The 21,623-nt window shown below is 42.9% G+C and overlaps 1 protein-coding gene across 1 annotated transcript in view; it reads right to left on the bottom strand.

Annotated features, from left to right (window-relative positions):
- The window catches only part of cfap61 (cilia and flagella associated protein 61), a 218,996-nt gene that overhangs the window by 62,640 nt on the left and 134,733 nt on the right, over window positions 1–21,623 (bottom strand). The window contains exons 19-21 of the mRNA XM_041206097.1: window positions 18,483–18,651; window positions 17,429–17,603; window positions 1,548–1,840 (exon numbers count right to left, since the gene is read on the bottom strand). Coding sequence (XP_041062031.1) covers window positions 1,548–1,840; window positions 17,429–17,603; window positions 18,483–18,651 — 637 coding nt within the window. The remainder of the gene's footprint in view (window positions 1–1,547; window positions 1,841–17,428; window positions 17,604–18,482; window positions 18,652–21,623) is intronic.

Raw genomic sequence — 21,623 nt, 5'->3', positions numbered from 1 at the left:
GCTTTTTTAGGTTCCCAAGTACCATTGGTACTTTGTCCCATTCTTTCTCTGTGAAAACGGATACAAAGTACTAATTTAATAAGTTTGCTACTTCCTTATTATCCTTTATTGTTCTTTCTTTAAATGAGCCCAAGTTCCCCTTGATCATTCTCTTTCAATTTAATATATTTATAAAACCTCTGCTGATGTTTTTGATACCCATATCAAGTTTTAATTCAATATTCTCTTCTAGTACCTCTTTTTATCACTTTGTTGCTTTTTACAGTGACCCCATCTGCAGGAATTTCACTTTTCCAAGCCTTTATACAAAGCTTTTCTTTCAGCTTGATGCTTAACTACAAGTGGAGCCTTTATATTATGGGGATATGCATTGGTTTTGTATTGTAACAAATACTGCTTTGAATATTTCCCACTCAATAATAGATCATTCCAATTTATTGTAGTCAACTCATTTCTCCTCCCTTCAAATTTTGCCTTCCTTGCATTGCCAACTGTGGTTGTGACTCTCCCTTCTCCTTCTCAAATCTAAGATCAAATTCCATCATATTATGAACGCTATTTGCAAGTTGTTCTATTATGGTCAGATCGTTAACTAATTCTGGTTCATTACTATCACTAAACCAAATCTTGTTGATTCTAAAACATATTGTTGTAAGAATCAGTCACAAATACATAATATATAAAATAAAAACAGAAAATGCTGGAAAAACTCAACAGGTCTGACAGCATCTGTGGAGAGAGAAACAGAGTTAATGCTTCTTCCTCGCTGAAGAAGAGTCAGACGGGCTCGAAATGTTAACTCTGTTTCTCTCTCCACAGATGCTATCAGACCTGCTGAGTTTTTCCAGAATTTTCTGTTTTTATTTCATAATTCCAGCATCCACAGTATTTTGCTTTTATTTTATTCACAAATACATTCTGAAAACTCATTGCCATTGCTAACTGACCAGTTCTGCTTCTCCCGGTTTGAGTGAAAATTAAACTCTCCCATTATTAATCACATTTTTGCAGTACATTTCCCTGATCTCCATATTTATATATCCCCCTACTATGTCACTAGTATCAAGAGGTATGTAGACTACACCTACTAGAACCTTACACCCATTGTTATTCCTTAAATCTGCCCATTGTATGTCCACTGCCTGATCACTCTTACTGAAATTCTTTGTAATGCTGTATTTTATGAATATTGCTACTTCCTCTCTTTTCCCAACATCCCTGTCCATTCTAAAGGTCCTACAATTTAGAAGATTTGGCTTGCAATCATGCCCAGCTTGTACCTGGATCTGTAAAAAATATTACATCTAGCTCTTTAAATTTGTACAATACTTCTAACTCACTTGTATTATAATCTCACTTGTATGATTCTGAAGTGGCTTGACATGGTAGGCATTGTGAGGTTGTTTCCCCTAGCTGGGGATTCAAGAATATGAGGGCACAGTCTCAGGATAAGGGGTCAATCATTGCAGACTGAGATAAGGATACATTTCTTCATTCAGAGGGCTGTGAGTCTTTGGAATTGCTTACTTCTAAAGTTTTTAACTTACTGAGCATTTTAGACTCAATGGTTGAGAATCAGTGGTGAAAGTTGAATGGATTATACGATTATGGAGATTCCCATCATTCCACTGAGCAAGCAGACAGTTAGAATACACAGAAACTTTAGCATTCCTGAGTGCTTCCTCTACTGCAGTTTCTATCGCGGAATTGTTAAAACAACTGATGTTCGAATTCAAAGGTGGTTTCACCAGATGTACGAAAGAGCCATCAATTCCAAAAGACACAATGGTATTCACTGTGATGTAAGCGTCAATTGTGTTCCCATATACAATGATATTTCCTGGAAAAAGATCAATAATTATAATGTATTAAAATTTTCTCGGAATACAAAACTGACTAAGAAAATTACCTTCTTATGTTGAGATGATGAAATACACACAATAGCACCCAGCAACAGTTAGATATTGTACCGAGAAAAACATAGGCAGTGGTGCATGGTGTTGTGTGCCCTGAATGCAAGCAATAAACAAAAACTAGAAATAAAGCAGGGAAAGGAAGAAAGAAGTGAAGGAGGAGAAACTGAGAGAGATGGAATAGAAAAAAGGTAGCTAGGGAGACAGAAATAGAGATCAAAAAATGGAGGAAGACTGGCAGATCTGGAAAGATGGGGAAAGAGACAAAGGAGGAAGGGAATAAAGAGACAAACTGGAAGAGGAGATGACTAAAGACAGAATTGAACGTTTTTATTTTATCTTCTCTCACCTGGAGGGAAATAGCAATGGCAGTGTTAAAATGAAGCAGTGACCTGCCCCATTGCATCCCATTGTTTTCCCATTTTAACTTGTCATTTCAGCAGGACACCCACTGCGAGGCAGTAGGGTCCTATTTTATTTAAGCAAATCACATCCCGATGATGCCTTTGGGACACCCCTGTAATTTTAGTCCGGGGCTTAGTTGGAAAGAATTGATGCTTCACCGAAGGCCCCATGAGGCAAGATCTTATAGCTTTTTTTTTTAGGTTTCCTTGTGGGTTAGGAGGAACAGTAGTGTGTTTTAGGGCCCAATAAGAAAACCTTGACCTTTGCCATGCCAGGCTTTCCTTACTTGCTCCAACTTCCTCTCAACCGATCTCCGTCATAGTATATTCAAAATATCTTATCTTAGTACCAGAAACAGTTCCCTCAGGGCTCCCAGTGATATCCTTCAGTTGCCAGATATCCTGCTGCTGCTCCTGGCCAGGTTATGATCTGGCCAGGTTTGAATAGGAGTCTGGCAGTCTCCATTTAAACGAGGACCAACACCCCACACCCCCTATCCCATCCCACCCCACAAAGGCATTAAGTTCACCACAAGTTAACATCAAGGTTGACATGTGAGAAACAAAAGTGGAGAAGACAAAACAGAGGAGCAGCAAGAGAGAATGAGTGTTTGTGCAAGGGCAAGGACGAGGAAAGTGATACAAACAAGAGATCGAGAAGGGAGACATAAAGAAAATTGAAGCAATTAAGAGATTTTTGGCAGACCAGCAGTACTATATTTAGAGGCAAAGGATGATTGCATGTGAGTGAGAAACAGGCACTGGCCAGTCAGGAAGCAGTGGCCATATAGAGGAGTTGTTGGAGAACCAATATGATTTTTTTTGCAGTTGACCCTCATAACTCACTGATTGGAAGTTAGTAAATTTGGTGGGACAGCTACTTCTTAAAGGCCTACTCAATAGCTTGAAAGGTGGTGTATTTTTTCACAAAGAATAAAGAGAAGCAACACTGTGCAGCTGTAAACAAAATTGTGTTCCAGCAGTGCCCTGAGGCTTTCCAGTACAGGGCATATATGTTGGTGGACCTAGTTAAATCAGGATGGAGATTTTCATGAATGGTTGATGGAAAACTTGGTTGACAGGACTTGGCTGCAGTGCCATAAGAGATTCAATGATGTCACCTGCAGTACCAAGTTAAGATTCCCCTTGACATCTCACAGCTCATCAATGACCCCACTTATGTCTCAGCATTATCATTTTTTCCCTTCATCGCTTCTCATGCTCCTACATAAGTCACCAGAGATGGCATTATTGCATTATATTCTAACTTGCACTCACTCTCCAAAACTGTTCCTGCCTTGCTACTATATCTTCCTCATTTATTTTTGTTATCATGAACACTATGGTAAACTGACTTGTAAATGTTGAAAATCCTTGCCCATCAAACACTTTGACCTACTTTAATTTTCCCTGCCAGAGAAGCTGGCACTAAATAGCAGAGAAACAATCAGCACAGGAGGAGGTTGTGCCACTCTTCGCATACTGACAACGATGGGAAAAAGCTGCCATCAACATCATTGGTAAAGACAGCATTGGAGATGTCAAGGCTGGAGGCCACACACAGCAGGGTGTATATGGGCATCTTTCCTTCCTTTTCCCTTTCTAATTAACTCTCCCAATTACACACACACAGGCACATGCTAAGCATGACACCTGATGGTGCACTGTTTCTGCCATTGATCTTAGTGCTTACCCTTGTAACCACACCTAAACTCTTGTCCCTCTCTACTTTTTCTAGGTCAATCAGTTGACCTAGTTACTTAACCCTCCAGAAGATGCATCATCAATTTCTTTTATTCTGCCAAGCGCCAGCTTGGAAATCGGCACCTCATCTGACTTGGATAATGAACTGTGTTCTGAGGAATGTATTTAGCTCAAATGAACAAGGAGCAGGTGAAGGTAGGAAGGGTGAATCAGGAGGACTGGAGTCACTTTTTTTATTCTTCCAAGAGATGTGGGCTCCGCTGGCTAGGCCAACATTTATTGCCCATCCCTAATTGCCCTTGAGAGGGTGGTGGTGAGCCACCTTCTTGAACAGCTGCAGTCCATGTGGTGTAGGTACACCCACAGTGCTGTTGGGGAGGGGGTTCCAGGATTTTGACCTAGCGACAATGATGGAACGTCAATATAGTTCGAAGTTTTGATGGTGTGTGGTTTGGAGGGGAATTTGCAGGTTCCTATGCATCTGCTGCCCATGTCCTTCTTGGTGGTAGAGGTTACAGGTTTGGAAGGTGCTGTCGGAGGAGACTTGGTGAGTTGCTGCAATGCATCTTGTAGAATACACACTATTATCACTTTACATTGGTGGTGGAAAGAGCAAATGCTTGTGGATGGGGTGCCAGTTGAGTGGGCTGCTTTGTTCTGGATGGTGTCAAGCTTCTTGAATGTTGTTGGAGCTGCACTCATCCAGGCCAGTGTAGGGTATTCCATCACATTCCTGATTTGTGCCTTGTAGCTTGTGGGCAGGCTTTGGGGAGTGAAGAGGTGATTTCTTTGCTGCAGAATTCCCAGCCCTTGACCTGCTCTTGTGGCCACAGTATTTATATGATTGGTTTAGTTCAGTTTCTGGTCAATGGTAACTCCCAGGATGTTGATAGTGGGGGATTCAGCAATAGTAATGTTATTGAATTTCATGGGGAGATGGTTAGATTCTCTCTTCTTGGAGATGGTCATTGCCTGGCACTTGTGTGGTATGAATGTTACTTGCTGCTTGTCAGCCCAAGCCTGGATGTTGTCCAGGTCTTGCTGCATTTGGACATGGGCTGCTTCAGCATATGAGGAGTCGCGAATGGTGCTGAGCATTGTGCAATCATCATTGAACATCCCCACTTCTGACATTTTGATGGAAGGAAGGTCATTGATGAAGCAGGTGAAGATGGTTGGGCCTAGGACACTGCCTTTAGGAACTCTTGCAGTGATGTCCTGGAGCTGAGATGACTGACCTCCAATAATCACAATCATCTTCCTTTGTGCTAGGTATGACGCCAACCTGTGGAGAGTTTTCCCCCTGATTCCCATTGACTCCAGTTTTGCTAGGGCATCTTGATGCCACATTCAGTCAAATGCAGCCTTGATGTCAAGGGCAGTCACTCTCACCTTAACTCTTGAGTTCAGCTCTTTTGTCCATGTTTAAACCAAGGCTGTAATGAAGTCAGGAGATGAGTGGCCTTGGTGGAAATCAAACTGAGCGTCAGTGAGCAGGTTATTGCTAAGCAGGAATGCTGGAGTTCTAGCTCACATCCCAGCTATACTGAAGGTGGCACAGATGCAGACTTTAGAGGCATGGCTTTTAAAAACTGATTACTGTGCACCAGCATTTGCTGACTGCCATACAAAATCCAGAACATGGTGCATAGTATGGAAAAATCCACTACCAACCTGTGCGGGGTTTTTGTGCACACTATTGACACTCTCGACACTCAGCAGTCAACCATGTAGGCTATGAAAGCTGCAGCTATGTCCACCCTTAGCTGCAGCTATGTGCTTAACTATATTTTCTAACCATAAGACTTCTTACAAGTTGTGTGTGTAGAGAGTTCCTGTGGTAGCTGGTGATCTTGCAATGTTAGCTGGCCTAAATATCACTATTATTTTTTGCTATTTATTTGACATTAGAATGATTAGGAGATAGTTTCCTCATTGTTCTGTGCTTCTTCAGTGTCCTCTCCATCACCTTGCTGAAGGAACTCCTTCAATGGTAGCCCCGTGACTCGTCCCATTACAAAACAAAGCTATACAGCATACATCACAAGCCTCCGAGAATTTGTGTTCCTCCAATTACGGCCAATCCCAATGTCCTTCTCCCAACCATTGTCAACCATGTCATCAGCTGTTTTGGCCCTCAGATCAGGAACTCCCTTCCTAAATCTCTCTGCCTTTCTGCCTTTGCTTCTTTTTGATGCTCCCTAAAACCTTCCTTTTTAATCAAGTATTTGGTCACCTGCCCTAATATCTCCTCCCCTGGGTTGGTGTCAATTGTTTTTTGTATAATTATACTCCTGTGAAATGCCTTGGAACATTTAACTACTTTCAAGGTGCTATGTGAATGTAAGTTGCCGTTCATGCAACCACAATAATATGGGATACTCTTTATGGTATTGTAGCAGAGCTCTACAAATGTGTCTGAGTTTCTAAAATGAGTTATGAGCCAAGTGTGCAGAGCAAAGTCTTCGTCTCCAAGCTGCCAGCCTCACTTGCTGCGCAGAGCAAACAGTGGGGGTTGGATAATTGCTGTATTATAAAAGCATTGTGACAGTTGCCAGAAAAGCAGGCACAGACTTGCATGATGCATTGCTGGTCATCATATACCAGTTGCCTATGAATAAACCAGAAGCCTTTGTGATTCATGAAGGCAGTGGTATTATTTTAAGGAGCCCATAGGACAATTTTTGTGCAGTCACTGATGTCCTGAACTTGGAAGAATCCTTCAGTCTCTATAAGCCACTGAATTCTAGCCTTCTGCTTCTGAATGTCCACAGGGAAAGTTATGAATGTATTTGCTCTAGCAAAAAAGGAATCAACCAACTGATTAATGCAAGCGCAGGCTGCAGACTGACTGACGTTGCTCTTGTTCTTGTTCTCTGTGGCAGCCTGGAAGGAGCCAGAGACAAAAGTGTTAAGGACTGCAGCAACCGCACTGTATCAGGCTCTGCTAGTTCTGGCAGTTGGCTGCAGACCTTTTGACATAATCTGAACAACTCTGTAACAATTCCTCAAGAGAATCAAAGCCTCTTCTGAGAGCTGCAGGAATGTTGTCCTAGATTTATAAACTCTGTATGAGAACACCTCTTCCTATTAGTGATATCTCTATTTGTACCATACTCGGCCTCTGGCAACTCCTCTTCCCAGAGTGCAATCTTAGAAAGATTTCCATGATGAAAGAAGTATAATGCCAAAGTTCCTTGACAGGTTGTAATGAAAATAAGCAACTACAAGCACTTTCAAATCACTAAAGAAAAAAAATGGAATTATATAACACTTTTCATGACCACTGGATGGCAGGTGAATAAAACCCACAAGCTACTGCAGGAAATGTCTCTAAGAGCAGCTGATGATTGCTTCAAATCCATCACTGGAACTGGCCTTCTCTTGATTTGTAGCACCGACAGTTGGTGGGCAGGAGCAAAAAATTATAGCTGTCAGACTAATGGAGATTAAACTAGCATCAGAGTCTTTATATCATTTGACTCCTTTTTCCATGTATTCAAGAGCCTTTCACCTGTTTCAAACTGAAGCTCTGATTACCAGGATTCAAACTGTCCTGAAAATCGTTCCGGGTGCCAAAGCAAAGGTATATTGGTGGGACCAACAGCCGCATGAGTCACGCTACTACGTAGTGTCAATGAAGTGATAGCTAAACGTAAGTCTCTCCCCTCCGCAACATCACCGCAGCCCCCCCCCCACCACTGTCTCCACCACTCCAACAGTAGTTCTTTTTTATGAGACTCAGTGCCCAAAAAACTGAGAAAGGCTGAATTCAATTTTGGTGATACTAAGGACTAGATTTTCAAATACTGATGAGAATGGGAACAGCACAATTTGAAAATCGCTGGAGGGTGGTACTGGATCCTGCTGCTCCTGGGATACAACATGATTTTCAAAGGGGGGACAAGATGCAGTTTCTGAAACCCATATGACTCCAATTAACTCACTGATCAGTTCATTAACAGGTCTTAAGGAGCAGTTTTGCCTTTTCAATTATCAGGTATGGGGAGAACGCAGGGTGTAGCTAACGTGCATACAGCAGGGGGCCATAAGGGATGATGGATACACTGGTCACTTCATTTAAAAGAGGCAGAATAAAGCTTGTCTGGTCAAACAATGGCAAAAAGCTGCCTTCGCTAGGGCTGAGAGGTTTGCATTTTTCAGCAGTGAGAGGTTGGAGTCCTGAGAGGAATGTCAGGCTGCTGGCATTACCAGAGCAGCAGAGGCTGACAGAGGAAGCCCTGCTGAAAAATGAGGGCTAGTTGAGGGAATGGAGATAGGCTACTCTGACATTGGAGTAGCAAGGGGGAACTTCAGCAGATACATCCTCCTGCTCAGGAGGACGACAGAGGAACACACTGAGGGTCTGCAAGGATAGGACACTACACAAGACAATGGATGTACCATCCATAAGTCAGATACCTGCAAAAGACAGAGCCCAGTGCCGTAGGAGGTTGCGCCTATCCAGGCAGTTGGTCTCAGACACTTGTGCTCTGGCCTACAATAACCTCCGTCAATGCCTCAGGAGAGGCACTGGAAACCTTAGCACTGCCCCTGGATGCGTGTGCCAGTGCTGGTCTGATCAGCATCCTCCTGCAACATATCCTCAGCAAATGGCAAACTCATTCATTGCTGCTGTCGCCATTTCAAAGGGTCCTCGGTTTCTATGTACTGCCTGGCACTGCTGATTGAGCGCCAAGCTCACTCATGGGCCAATTATGTGTTTCACATTTGAAAATAGCATTGTGACACTGACATGGGTCAGTGTCGGGACCCGGAAATTATCCGGGCATCAGGCTCCCAACCTCAGATTGAAAATTCATACTTAATAACAATTATATGTACCTTGCTTGAGTGGGGAGTGGTAAACAAGGGCATGCTTGAAAACATAAGAATTAAATATTTTGCCCTGAGCTTCCTTAGATGTTGCTCCCATGAAATTTTGGAAACCTGCCTCTGGCCATTCCCAAAAGATGTGGTGACCACACTTAAATTGTGTTCCCGGTTTCTATCTAAAAATATCTTCACACCCTCTTGTGGTGAGTATTCTGTGCATCCTCTTACACCCTTGCACAATACATCGAACTCTCAACATTGTTGTTGTTGTCTGGTATGACCTCTCTTTTGTATTCTCTGGCAACGTCCGTGCTCCATTTGCAGGTTGTACCCTGCCCTACCTGTTCTAAATCTGTAATTGGAAAAAGGAAAAAATACGCAGGATATATACTGGGTTGCTTTCTTTGCCTCCACATATAGTGTCGAAGTCCACTCTGGCACCCTGCTCCCTTGTTAGTATTTCCTCAGACAAGGTCCTTTTGCATGCCCTTACCCTAGTGATTCCATATTCCTGTTCACTTGACTCTATGTTCCAGCTTCAGAATCCAATTTCTCAGTCAATCTAACTCTGTTCCAGCTGGTCTCACAGTCCTGTCATAGTTCCCAACCTGACTGCCCATGGGGCAGAATGTCCCTCTAGCTTTCCGGAAGATCTGACCTGAGTCCTTCCAATGCTCAGACTATCAATTGAGTGCTCACTTTTCATCCAGGCACCAGTTTCCTTTATCTCAGTCTTCCCAAGTTTCATTACATGACTATTCCCCAAAAGCCTCTGCAGCCCACACACATGGGTAATGTTAGGGTCCAGCCACTCTCAAATTACTGCCAGGTGAAGATTGCAATTCCAAGTACTCCCATAATCCAATCCTGCATCTTACGGTATCTTCTGCTCTCTCTGGTGGTGAGCTTGGGGGCGGGAGGGCATTTAATTAGGCAGGATTAAGTTCTGGGTGGGAAGGCCCATGGTTGACCTTCCTATCCCACCTCCTCATTACAGCCTTGGTCTAAACATGGACAAAAGAGCTGAACTCAAGAGGTGAGATGAGAGTGACTGCCCTTGACATCAAGCCTGCATTTGACAGAGTGTGGCATCAAGACGTCCTAGCAAAACCAGAGTCAATGGGAATCGGGGAAAACTCTCCATGCGTTGGCGTCATACCTAGCACAAAGGAAGATGGTTGTGATTGTTGGAGGTCAGTCATCTCAGCTCCAGGGCATCACCGCAGGAGTTCCTGAGGGTAGTGTCCTAAGCCCAACCATCTTCAGCTGCTTCATCAATGACCTTCCTTCCATTCTAAGGTCAGAAGTGGGGATATTTGTGGATGGTTGCACAATGTTCAGCACTATTCGTGACTCCTCAGATGCTGAAGCAGTCTATGTCCAAATGCAGCAAGACCTGGACAACATCCAGGCTTGGGCTGTCAAGTGGCATGTAACATTCCCACCACAAGTGCCAGGCAATGGCCATCTCCAAGAAGAGAGAATCTAACTATCTCCCCATGAAATTCAATAGCATTAACATTGCTGAATCCCCTACTATCAACATCCTGGGGGCTATCATTGACCAGAAACTGAACTGGACCAATCATATAAATACTGTGGCCACAAGACTGGGTCAGAGGTTGGGAATTCTGCAGCGAGTAACTCACTTCCTGACTCCCCAAAGCATGTCCATCATTGACAAGGCACAAATCAGGAGTGTGATGGAATACTCTCCACTTGCTTGGATGAGTGCAGCTCCAACAACACTCAAGAAGCTCGACACCATTCAGGACAAATTAGCCTGCTTGATTGGCGCCCAGTCCACCACCTTCAAAATTTACTCCCTCCTCCACCAATGCACAGTGGCAGCAGTGTGTACTCCACAAGATGCATTGCAGCAACTCACCAAGTCTCCCCTGACAGCATCTTCCAAACCTGTGACCTCTACCACCAAAAGGGCAAGGGCAGCAGATGCATGGGAACACCACCACCTAAAAATTCCCCTCCAAGCCACACACCACCCAGACTTGGGACTAAATTGCCGTTTCATCACGGTCACTAGATCAAAATCCTGGAACTCCCTTCCTAACAGTACTATGGATGTACCTACAACACATGGGCTTCAGCAGTTCAAGAAGGTGGCTCATCAAAACCTTCTCAAGGGGAATTAGGAATAGGCAATAAATGTTGCCCCAGCCAGTGACACATCCCCGTAAAAGAATTTAAAAAAGGCCCTTAAGTGACCAATTAATGGCCACAAAAGGGCCTCATCTTTCCGCTGCTGGTATTAACTCAGCTGCAGGTGGGTGTGTTGCCATGCGGCATGCACAGCAGCTAAGACCGTGCAACCAGCTTGTCACCACCTGGGGGGGGGGTTGCTCCTTGGATCAAAGGCACAGTGCCTGATCAAGCGACTGATCAAGGGGATGCCTGCTGACAGCTACCTCCCCCCCTACACTCCTCTCTCCAAAATCCCCATCCTGCAAAACCCCAACATTGCTTACATGTGGCCTGGGTTGCTCTGTGATCCTGGGGCTCTGGTGCCTGTCCTTCTGGCAGCAGTGGCCTCCCCTGTGATGCTGCTGAGCACAAGAGCTGCCAGCCATTCAGAGGCTTCCACCCCCAGGGTTTTGATTCCTGGGGAAGGCTTGCTGCTGGCCTCACCATTGTCTGATTGGCTGGTGGTTTGGTGGGCCTTCCTGAAAAGAGGCAGTGCGCATCTCTCGTCAGCTCTCCAGCCAGCAGGTGAGACCTCTGAAGTCTCGACAAGATTTCATCTTGCATTCCTTGAGAAGGCGGTTGCTTAGAGGTATTGTCACTAACTAGTATTTCAGAAACCCTGGGTAATGCTCTGGGGACCCGGGTTCAAATCCCACCGTGAAATGTGAATTCAATAAAAATCTTGAATTAAAAATCAGGTGATGACCATGAAACCATTGCTGCAAAAACCCACCTGGTTCACTAATACCTTTTAAGGAAGGAAATCTGAGCAGGATGCCAAAATTGGAAGAGCATGTGACTCCAGGTCCACAGCAATGTGGTTGACTCTTAAATGCCAAAGGCAATTTGGGATGGGCAAGAAATGCTGGCCTAGCCAGTGACGTCCACACTCCATAAATAAAAAACACTCACCAACACCAGATTCAGCTCTCCCCCAATCCATTCCTCTTATGCTGGGACACAACCATGAAAAACACATGAGAGAGCTGGTGAGAGCTCATAAAGAGACCAAGAGAAAAGTACAGTTAGAAAGTTAGCAAAAAGAATTAGAGAGTGGGAAAACAGTTGCAGGAAGAGAAATCATTACTTTTGTCTGCAAGGAAATCTTTAGTATATCAACCATCTTATAATATATAAGTTATTATATAGTGCGTTATATGCTAAAATATTCCTGCCATTATAAAATAATTCACTCAGAGCAGTGCAAAATGAGTTCCAGATTGCTCATATTTGTAATACTCAACATGGCTAATAAGACAGGACAAGGATCAGGAAATCAAATGCTTGATTTCTTTTCAATAATTCAGTTGATTAACAATGGCAATGTAGCAACAAATAGATATTCGTCAGCAATTGCTTAATTTTAGTTGACAGCCCATGTACTATAAATGCTAAATGCTTTAATTTGATGTATCAACATCCTAAAATAAAAGATCCTGCAAACATTAACAGGATTGTTGAAAAAGCATTCCTGACTAAGACTGCAAGCACATCACAATAATCCTAAATGAACCTGGTAGGCTGTATTTAAGTTATTCATATGTGGATAATATGAAGACCAATTAGAAGAATTAAATTACATTCATTACCAGACTTGGTTAGCACTGAAAATGTTTCGACCTTCTTCGTCTCCTAATCAAGCAGGATCATTTGAATTTTTCAAATGAATATAAGCTAATTATCCTTGATAAATAAATTAACAGTTAATTACATAATTAAATGGGTTTACATGTGTGTTCTTCAACATAGCCACTCTAAATAACACTGCAAGTTACAGTTAATTAAAATATATGATGCATGTGAAAAACATGGTACTGTGTCTAAAATTCCAAATAAATTCAGCAGTTGGGAAACAAAGCTAGTTGAGATAAAATTGTCACTAAACATAATTATAAATCATTACATCATACTGGCTGCATGATAATAGAGCATATCTTAAAATTTCTTGCATCTATTATGTACATAGAGTCTATTGTATATTGAATACGTACGTTGAACCAACGGTTAATTTTCTTATACAGGCAATTGCTATTTTCTACTTTTGTTTTACTTTGATTATTTTCCAATTACATTACACATCTCCCTAATTACAATTTTTTTCAATCGCATTCGACCATAACATTTTTAAGATAAGGTGGATTTAGAGAAGATGCTTTCACTTTGAAGCATCTAAAACTAGGAGCCATAAATATAAGAGAGTCACTAATATAGAAAATAAGAAATTCAGAAGAGACCCCTTTACCCCAGAGGGTGGTTAGAATGTGGAAATGAGTAATCAAGGATAATACCATTGATATATTTAAGGGGAAGCTAGATAAATATGAGGGAGAAAGGAATAGAAGGTTACATTGAGAGGGTGTGTTGAAATAGGGTGGGTGTTTATACTCGTGTGGAACATAGTGCAAAAGAAATACAGAGGAAGGGAAAGATATAGAATTGAGAAAAAATTTCTCAAAAAGATAAAGGGAAGGGAAAATATTATTTGAAACACACAAATAGCCAAAGAAAGAGAGAGGAAATATTCCAGAACTAAGGAAATGCAGAGGGAGAGAAAATAGAACATAGAAAAATGGGAAGAAAATATTACAAAAACCGGAGAAAAAAAAAATGGGGAAATATTGAATCCAGAGAACAAAAATACTGAAATAATTTGTTATTTAACTACAGCAATATTAGAAAAATGTCCTGCCATACAAAGTGGCGTAATTTATGCCATATGTTCCTCCTTAATTAATAAAAGTGATTTTTGGAGTTGGTTTATGAGAGAAATATTGGGCTCCAATCTGGCTGCTTTTAGTTATCACTGAGATGCAAACATCCTAAAAATCTGCCAATACTGATTTCAGCAATGCTGTGGCCTGAGGAATGAGGAGAGAAAAGAGACAGAGGATCTGTGCTGTTATAGAGGAAAGGGAGACGGAGAAAGAAAGACAAAGAGGGAAAGTCTTTTGGACCAGATGAGATACACAGTTGAGTGGATGATGAGAAAAGAGAAGGAAAGATACCAGACATGTTCAGTGGGATTTTCTGGTCCTACCAGTGGTGGGCATCATCATGGGTGGGATGGGAAGGCATTCTCCAAATTTTCATGTCCCGCCCATGACAATGCCTGCTGCTGGTGAGACCGGAAAAGCCTGGCCATTGACTTAGTCTGCTCAGTGTGAACAAAAGGGATGAGAATTGCAGAAAACAAAAAGGTTTGAAAATCTTTTGTGACAAGGAATCATGTAATTATAGCACTTTTTATGATCTATAGTTAATGCAAATGCTTCTAGGCCACTTCAAATAGGTGAAATGGTTAGACTTCAAGTATCTTGCTCGATTATGTACATGCAAAGCAAAGCACAGGACTACAGCTGTGCTTCGCAAACTATCTTCCAATGTAACCCCATTTTAATTCAATACCACTTTCTCAAGGGCAGTTAGGGATGGGCAACAAGTGCTGGCCTTGGCAACAATGCCCACATCTCATGAACAAATATCTAAACTCTTGAAAATTAACATGACCCCAGAAAGAAAAGAAAAACAACAATAAAGCAGCAATAAAGTAATATTGAAGTTTGTACATTATAGATAAATATATAATAAACATATCACATAAATATGAAAATGTGTTATTAAAGTACTTTGTAAAAATGTTATTATTTACTCATCAGGTTTCAGTCAAGATCTCCATATTCACTAGTGACAGAAGACTCAGTGAAGCCCTTCTCCTGGCACAACCACAACCATAAGACCATTAGACATAGGAGCAGAAATTAGGCCATTCGGCCCATCGAGCCTGCTCCGCCATTCAATCATGGCTGATAAATTTCTCAACCCCATTCTCCCCGTAATCTTTGATCCCCTTACCAATCAAGAACCTATCTATCTTGGTCTTAAATACACTCAATGACCTGGCCTCCACAGCCTTCTGTGGCAATGAATTCCATAGATTCACCACTCTCTGGCTAAAGAAGTTTTTCCTCATCTCTGTTCTAAAATCTCTTCCCTTTACTCTGAGGCTGTGCCCTCGGGTCCTAGTCTCTCCTACTAATGGAAACATCTTCCCCACATCCACGCTATCCAGGCCTTTCAGTATTCTGTAAGTTTCAATCAGATCCCCCCTCGTCCTTCTAAACTCCATCGCGTATGGACCCAGAGTCCTCAAACGTTCCTCATATGGTAAGCCTTTCATTCCTGGGATCATTCTTGTGAACCTCCTCTGGAACCTCTCTAGGGCCAGTACATCCTTCCTGAGAAACGGGGCCCAAAATTGCTCACAATCTTCTAAATGTGGTCTGACCAGAGCCTTATAAAGCCTCAGCAGCACATCCCTGCTTTTATATTCTAGTCCTCTCGAAATAAATGGCAACATTGCATTTGCCTTCCTACTACCGACTCAACCTGCAAGTTAACCTTAAGAGAATCCTGGACTAGGACTCCCAAGTCCCTTTGCACTCCAGATTTCTGAATTCTCTCCTCATTTAGTAAATAGCCTATGCCTCTATTCTTCCTACCAAAGTGCATGACCTCACACTTCCCCACGTTCTATTCCATCTGCCACTTCTTTGCCCATTCTCCTAACCTGTGCAAATCCTTCTGCAGCCTCCCCACCTCCTCAATGCTACCTGTCCCTCCACCTATCTTTGGTATCATCTGCAAACTTAGCCAGAATGCCCTCAGTTCCTTCATCTAGATCATTAATGTATAAAGTGAAAAGTTGTGGTCCCAACACTGACCTTTGCGGAACTCCACTAGTCACCAGCCGCCAACCTAAGAAGGACCCCCTTATCCCCACTCTCTGCCTCCTGCCAGACAGCCAATCTTCTATCTATGCTAGTACCTTGCTTCTAACACCATGGGCTCTTATCTTACAGAGCAGCCTCCTGTGCAGCACCTTGTCAAAGGCCTTCTGGAAGCCCAGTAGATAACATCCATTGGCTCTCCTTTGTCTAACCTGCTCGTTATCTCCTAAAAGAATTCTAACAGATTTTTCAGGCATGACCTCCCCTTGATGAAACCATGCTGACTTTGCCCTATTTTACCATGCACTTCCAAGTATTCTGAAATCTCATCCTTACTAGTGGACTCTAAAATCTTACCAACGACTGAGGTCAGGCTAATTGGCCTGTAATTTCCTGTCTTTTGCCTCATTCCCTTCTTAAACGAGGGGGGTTACATTAGCGATTTTCCAGTCCTCTGGGACCCTCCCTGACTCGAGTGATTCCTGAAAGATCACCACTAACGCCTCCACTATCTCTTCAGCTATCTCCTTCAGAACTCTGGGGTGTAATCCATCTGGTCCAGGTGATTTATCCACCTTCAGACCTTTCAATTTTCCTAGCACCTTCTCATTGGTAATGGCCACCATACTCACCTCTGCCCCCCGACTCCCTTGAATTTTGGGGATGTTACTCGTGTTTTCCTCCGTGAAGACTGACGCAAAGTATCTATTCAGTTCCTCTGCCATTTCTTTGTTTCCCATTATTACTTCTCCAGCGTCATTTTCCAGCAGCCCAATGTCCACTTTTGCCTCTCTCTTACCTTTTATGTATCTAAAAAATCTCTTGCAATCTTCTTTTATATTACTGGCTAGTTTACCCTCATATTTAATCTTCTCCCTCCTTATTTCTTTTTTAGTTGTCCTCTGTTGGTCTTTGTAGGCTTCCCAATCCCCTGGCTTCCCATTGCTCTTCGCCAAATTATATGCTTTCTCTTTAGCTTTTATGTTGTCCCTGACTTCCCTTGTCAGCCATGGTTGCCTTGTCCTCCCTTTAGTATGTTTCTTCTTCCTAGGGATGAATTTTTGCCGTGTCTCCCAAATTACTCCCAGAAGCTCCTGCCATTGCTCTTCCACTGTCTTTCCTGCTAGGCTCATCTCCCAGTCAATTCTGGCCAGCTCCTCCCTCATGCCTCTGTAGTTGCCTTTATTCAACTGTAATACCGTTACATCTGATTCCAGCTTTTTCCTCTCAAATTGCAGGGTAAATTCTATCATATTATGGTCACTTCCTCCTAAGGGGTCCTTCACCTTAAGCTCCCTTATCAAATCTGCCTCATTACACATCACTAAATCTTCCTTTGTGCTAGGTATGACGCCAACCAGTGGAGATTCCCATTGGCTCCAGTTTTGACCTGCCTCTTAACACTAAATTTATGCCAGTGACCGTTAACTTGGATCTGCGATGGCATCCAGTTCCTGCCTAATTTCCATCGCCTGGAACATTCTGGGTGCAGCCCAATTTCCTGCTCCCTAGTGCTGCTCTGACGTAATTCTCACCGGCTTTAGGTGGTAAATAGTGTAAATGCAAGCTCATTTACTATTCACTATTAGTAATGCCACAGAAAATAGCATTCATGACACTTCTAGTAATATTAAAACTCTACCTTTAGCACGTGTCTTATACTTTCTGAGCCAACGCAGTGCATTTTCACAATCATCATAACTGTTCAGGATGAAAAGGTTGGAGGGCACATTTCCCATAAATTGCTGGTCAGGGTTAACTGTCACATTCTCATTAGTCAGCATTTCTCTTATATCTACTCCTGTGGGACAAGGAACCTGTACAATGGAAAATCTAATTTTAATCAACCTTAATAATATTATATATGATTCAACCATTACTTCTTATTTTTTAAAAGCCCTGGAAGAATGAAAATTCCAGTAGGGCGATCACCACAATTTGAAAAAGTTGTGCTGGTGCCTCTAGCTGTATGAAGATATTTTCTCCCTGCAATACTCTTGGCACTGACCACAAAAGGACCTGAACATGAGGATGGAAATTTTAAATTGGAGGTGTTGATAGATTTTGAGCCAATTTTGGTCAGCAAACATAGAGGCAAGAGGTGAGCAATAACTTGCATTTATATAGTACCCTTAGTGTTGTTTGGGCTGGAAAGTAACCACAAGAAATAACAGGATATAGATAACCTCCAAGAGTGGCATCAAGTGTCTACCAAGACCAAAGCACATCGCTGCTCAAGTCTAAACGTCAGCCATATACATGTAACAACTTGCTCTTACATCACGATAGAGAAATACTGGATCATATTATACTGAATATCTTGGGGGAATTTTAACTCCCAAAAATGGGCAGGTTTGGATTGGGTGGGAAGATAAAAGTCCAAATTCCAACATGAATACTCATCCAACCTGACCACTTCTGATTTTAATGATGGTGAGACGGGGATAGGCAACCAACACACTCCTGGGAGGAGATAGAAAATGCCAATTAGGCCCTGCGTTAAGTTCAGAATGGCTGAGGTAAGCTCTGTATTCAACCATCAGCACACACTGTTAGCCTTACATGCAAAAAGTGGTCAAATTCCATTAAGGAGTCAATGCCTTTGAGAAAGGATCAGAGGACAGAAATTTAGCAAAAATAGGAATTAAATGATCATAAACACTACACAATTTGCTTAAGTGAGTATTTACACTTACCTGATACTGTTGTCCAGTGCAAAGGATTAGATGCTCATATGGCACCTTTGTGTCTCCTGTCACTAGTACATATTTTGCGGCTCTGTTTATACCAATCATCTTGCCAGTCACCACATTAACCCAAGTCTGCAATGACATTTGTGCATAATCATCATGGCTGTAGCAGTAACTGCAGAGGGAAAAGGACAGTTTTAAGTGACAATTCTATTTTTTCTAAAATTAATTAAGTATATAGTGGACATGTAATATCACTGTTTATACTCTGGGCTAAGTGAAGCTCGCATTGAGATCATGCATATGAAATTTTGAAGGCTGTAGGGAAAAAAAAAATATTCTCCTGCCTCAATGACAACTTCTGTGGATAACTCAGAGCAATCTGAAATGAAAACTGAACAAGTAACTGATTAAGCCAAAGCATTTTTCATTTTTCAATAAAACAAATTGCATTGCTCAGTCAGATTGTATGTGTTGCATAAGTTGAATGTGAGTTCATATCATTGGGCTGACTTTTGCCGTTAGCGAGCAAGGGACGGGGCCGGCTCACTGACGCGTAACATGGCGCAGGATGATGTCAGGGGGAACCCCCAATGTCATCCCAGTACATTTACATTTTCAGGAAGGCGGGGGCACAGCAAAATCAGCTGCGGGCCCACAGGATCATTGAAACAACTAAAGGACCTGCCTGTCCTTAAGGTTGGCGGACAGGCCAGGAGCCCCGGCGGGAAATAGGAAAAACATGAAACCTCATCCACCGGCGGGATGAGGTTTCATGTAGGGATTTAAAAGTTTAATAAAGTTTTAGTGTAAATTATGAACATGTCCCATCTCATTATTTTTTTTTTTCTATTTTTAATCTTTTTAAAAGTGTCAGCGTTCTCCCTGAGGCAGCACCTAGCCTCAGGGAGATGTGCGCTCTTTCGTGCGCATGTGCGAGAGAGCACACTCTCGCTTTGGGGAATCCGCACCGCCTGCACAGGGAGCACGTAGCACTTCCCACTGGACATCACGCTGGGTGGGCCTTAATTGGCCGGCCAATGAAAAACGGCGGCGGGGCCCGCTTCTCCGGCGGGGATCGACTCCCCGCCCACTGGAGATTGGGTCGGGTCCGCCCACCCAGCAGGCAGAAAATTCTGCCCATTATCTGTCATGCTCGTCTAATTTCTGCTTATTGGCAAAGAAAGAAAAGCTTGCACATGTATAGTGCCTCTCATGTCCAAAGGATGTCTCAAAGTGCTTCACAGTCGGTATCATGCTCTTGGAGTGTAGCTTATTTCGTTGGTAAAAGTGACAGTCAATTTACACACAATGATTTGCCCCAAACAGCAGCAAAATGTTGTTTGAGAAATAAATGTTGCGCAAAACTCCAGCACAACATTCCTGTTCTAGTTTGAATAGTGCCATGGATCTTTTAAATCCACCTGAGCAGGCAGACAGGGTCTCAGTTTAATATCTCATCTAAAAGTCCGCACCTCTGACGATACAACATGTCCTCAGGACTGCACTGAAGTGTCAGCCCAGATTGTCTACTCCAGTCTGGCTCATGATCTTCTGACTCAGAGATGGCAGTGCTACTACCAAGTCAAGGGTGCCACTTATGATCATCAAAATTATACTGTTTAGGGAGATAATGGGACGGCGGGGGGTGGTGGTAGGGTTCAAAATACCTTCTCAAATATGGATATGAAAGACTTTGTTTTATAAATACATTTGTTATACTCATTTAAAGATGTTCCTCCCCTAATAATTATCGTTTGAAATATCTGTAATAACCAACATTGAAAAACATTTTATCAAATTACAACAATCTGGCTGTTCTCGACTGTTTGACCTGTTACCTGATGGAATGGTCTGAATTTTACCAGTCGGGCGAATGGCCTGCGGGCGTATGGAAATGCATTCCCCTGACACACACGGGCATCCGGTGGGTTTTCCATCTGAATTTACAGGAGGAAGCTAATTAATAGACTGCCGCCGGGGTTTCCGTCCTACTCAGAATGGCAGCACATCACTAATAGCTGCCAGCACAATCAGAGGGCTGGTGGCTCAGCAGTGCCATCACCAGTGGTGGCAACTGCTGCAGCAGGCAAGGGCCCTGAAGCCTACAGAAAGTAGGCTAAAAAAAATTAAAAATTGAGTGACCAAAAACTAGAGGGGAAACCCCTTCAGGGACATCCTTGGAGCCACGGGAGTGTTGTGCTGGAGTCTTGCTCAACATTCATCTCTCAAACCGCACCTTGCTACAATTTGTGTTAAATCATTGTGTGTAAATTGGCTACCACCCTTGCCAACAAAACAACAGTAACTACACTGGCCAGCCGGTGACTGATATAAAAATCTGGGCTGCCACTGGAAGGTTGCTTCCATTTAGATCGCAGCCTCCCACACAGCAGGGAATTGATCGGCAAAACGCTGGCAGCCTGGTGAAATTACTCTTAATAGGGCCTTTACATATTGAAATTAGCAGCCCACCTCCTTGTGGCAGGCAGCCTGCCCAATTCCGGTCCCACCGTCAGTAAAATTCCCTGGCAGCAGGACACAGTCAGGGAGCTGATTTACCACAGCTGCCTGCAACTTAACCACTCCCCCACCAGTTCCATCCCCATCTATTGGGGACTGCTAAAATTCTGCTGAACTTCTCCAATTTAGCCCTACCTAATAGTACCTTTGACATTCTTTCAATCACAACATTGCCTGAATATTACCAAGGTAACCAACAAGGTGTATGGCAAAATCTCACCAGATGCCTTCAAAATGTTTTCTTTCCCTGAGATGACAACGATATGTTGTTGCTCCTCCAAACGGTGCTGCTGCTTGTGTAGGTGCATGCAATGTGGAGGATTCTGTCAAGCAAATGTACCCAATCTAACTTGCCCCTTTACTGCTGTATCCTTTACTTATGACCAGGTTTCTAACTTTCTATGTCTTCACCTAGAGAGTGGTGAAAATGTGGAATTCACAACTGTTGTTCAGACAGGAGGTCACTGACCTGAAACATTGGGTGGAATTTAATCCCCTCCCCCAAGTGAGTTTGGAGGTGGGGGTCATTTAATTGGGCAGGAGGATGCTGGGTGGGAATGTGGTCGCCTCCCTTGCATCTGCCCCGATTAAATCTGGAGCAGGAAAGCTTGTGCATGGTATTTC

The sequence above is a fragment of the Carcharodon carcharias genome, chromosome 2 (genome assembly GCF_017639515.1).
Source record: "Carcharodon carcharias isolate sCarCar2 chromosome 2, sCarCar2.pri, whole genome shotgun sequence".
NCBI classification, from domain to species: Eukaryota; Metazoa; Chordata; class Chondrichthyes; order Lamniformes; family Lamnidae; genus Carcharodon; species Carcharodon carcharias.
This window is presented reverse-complemented; position numbering and strand designations above follow the sequence as displayed.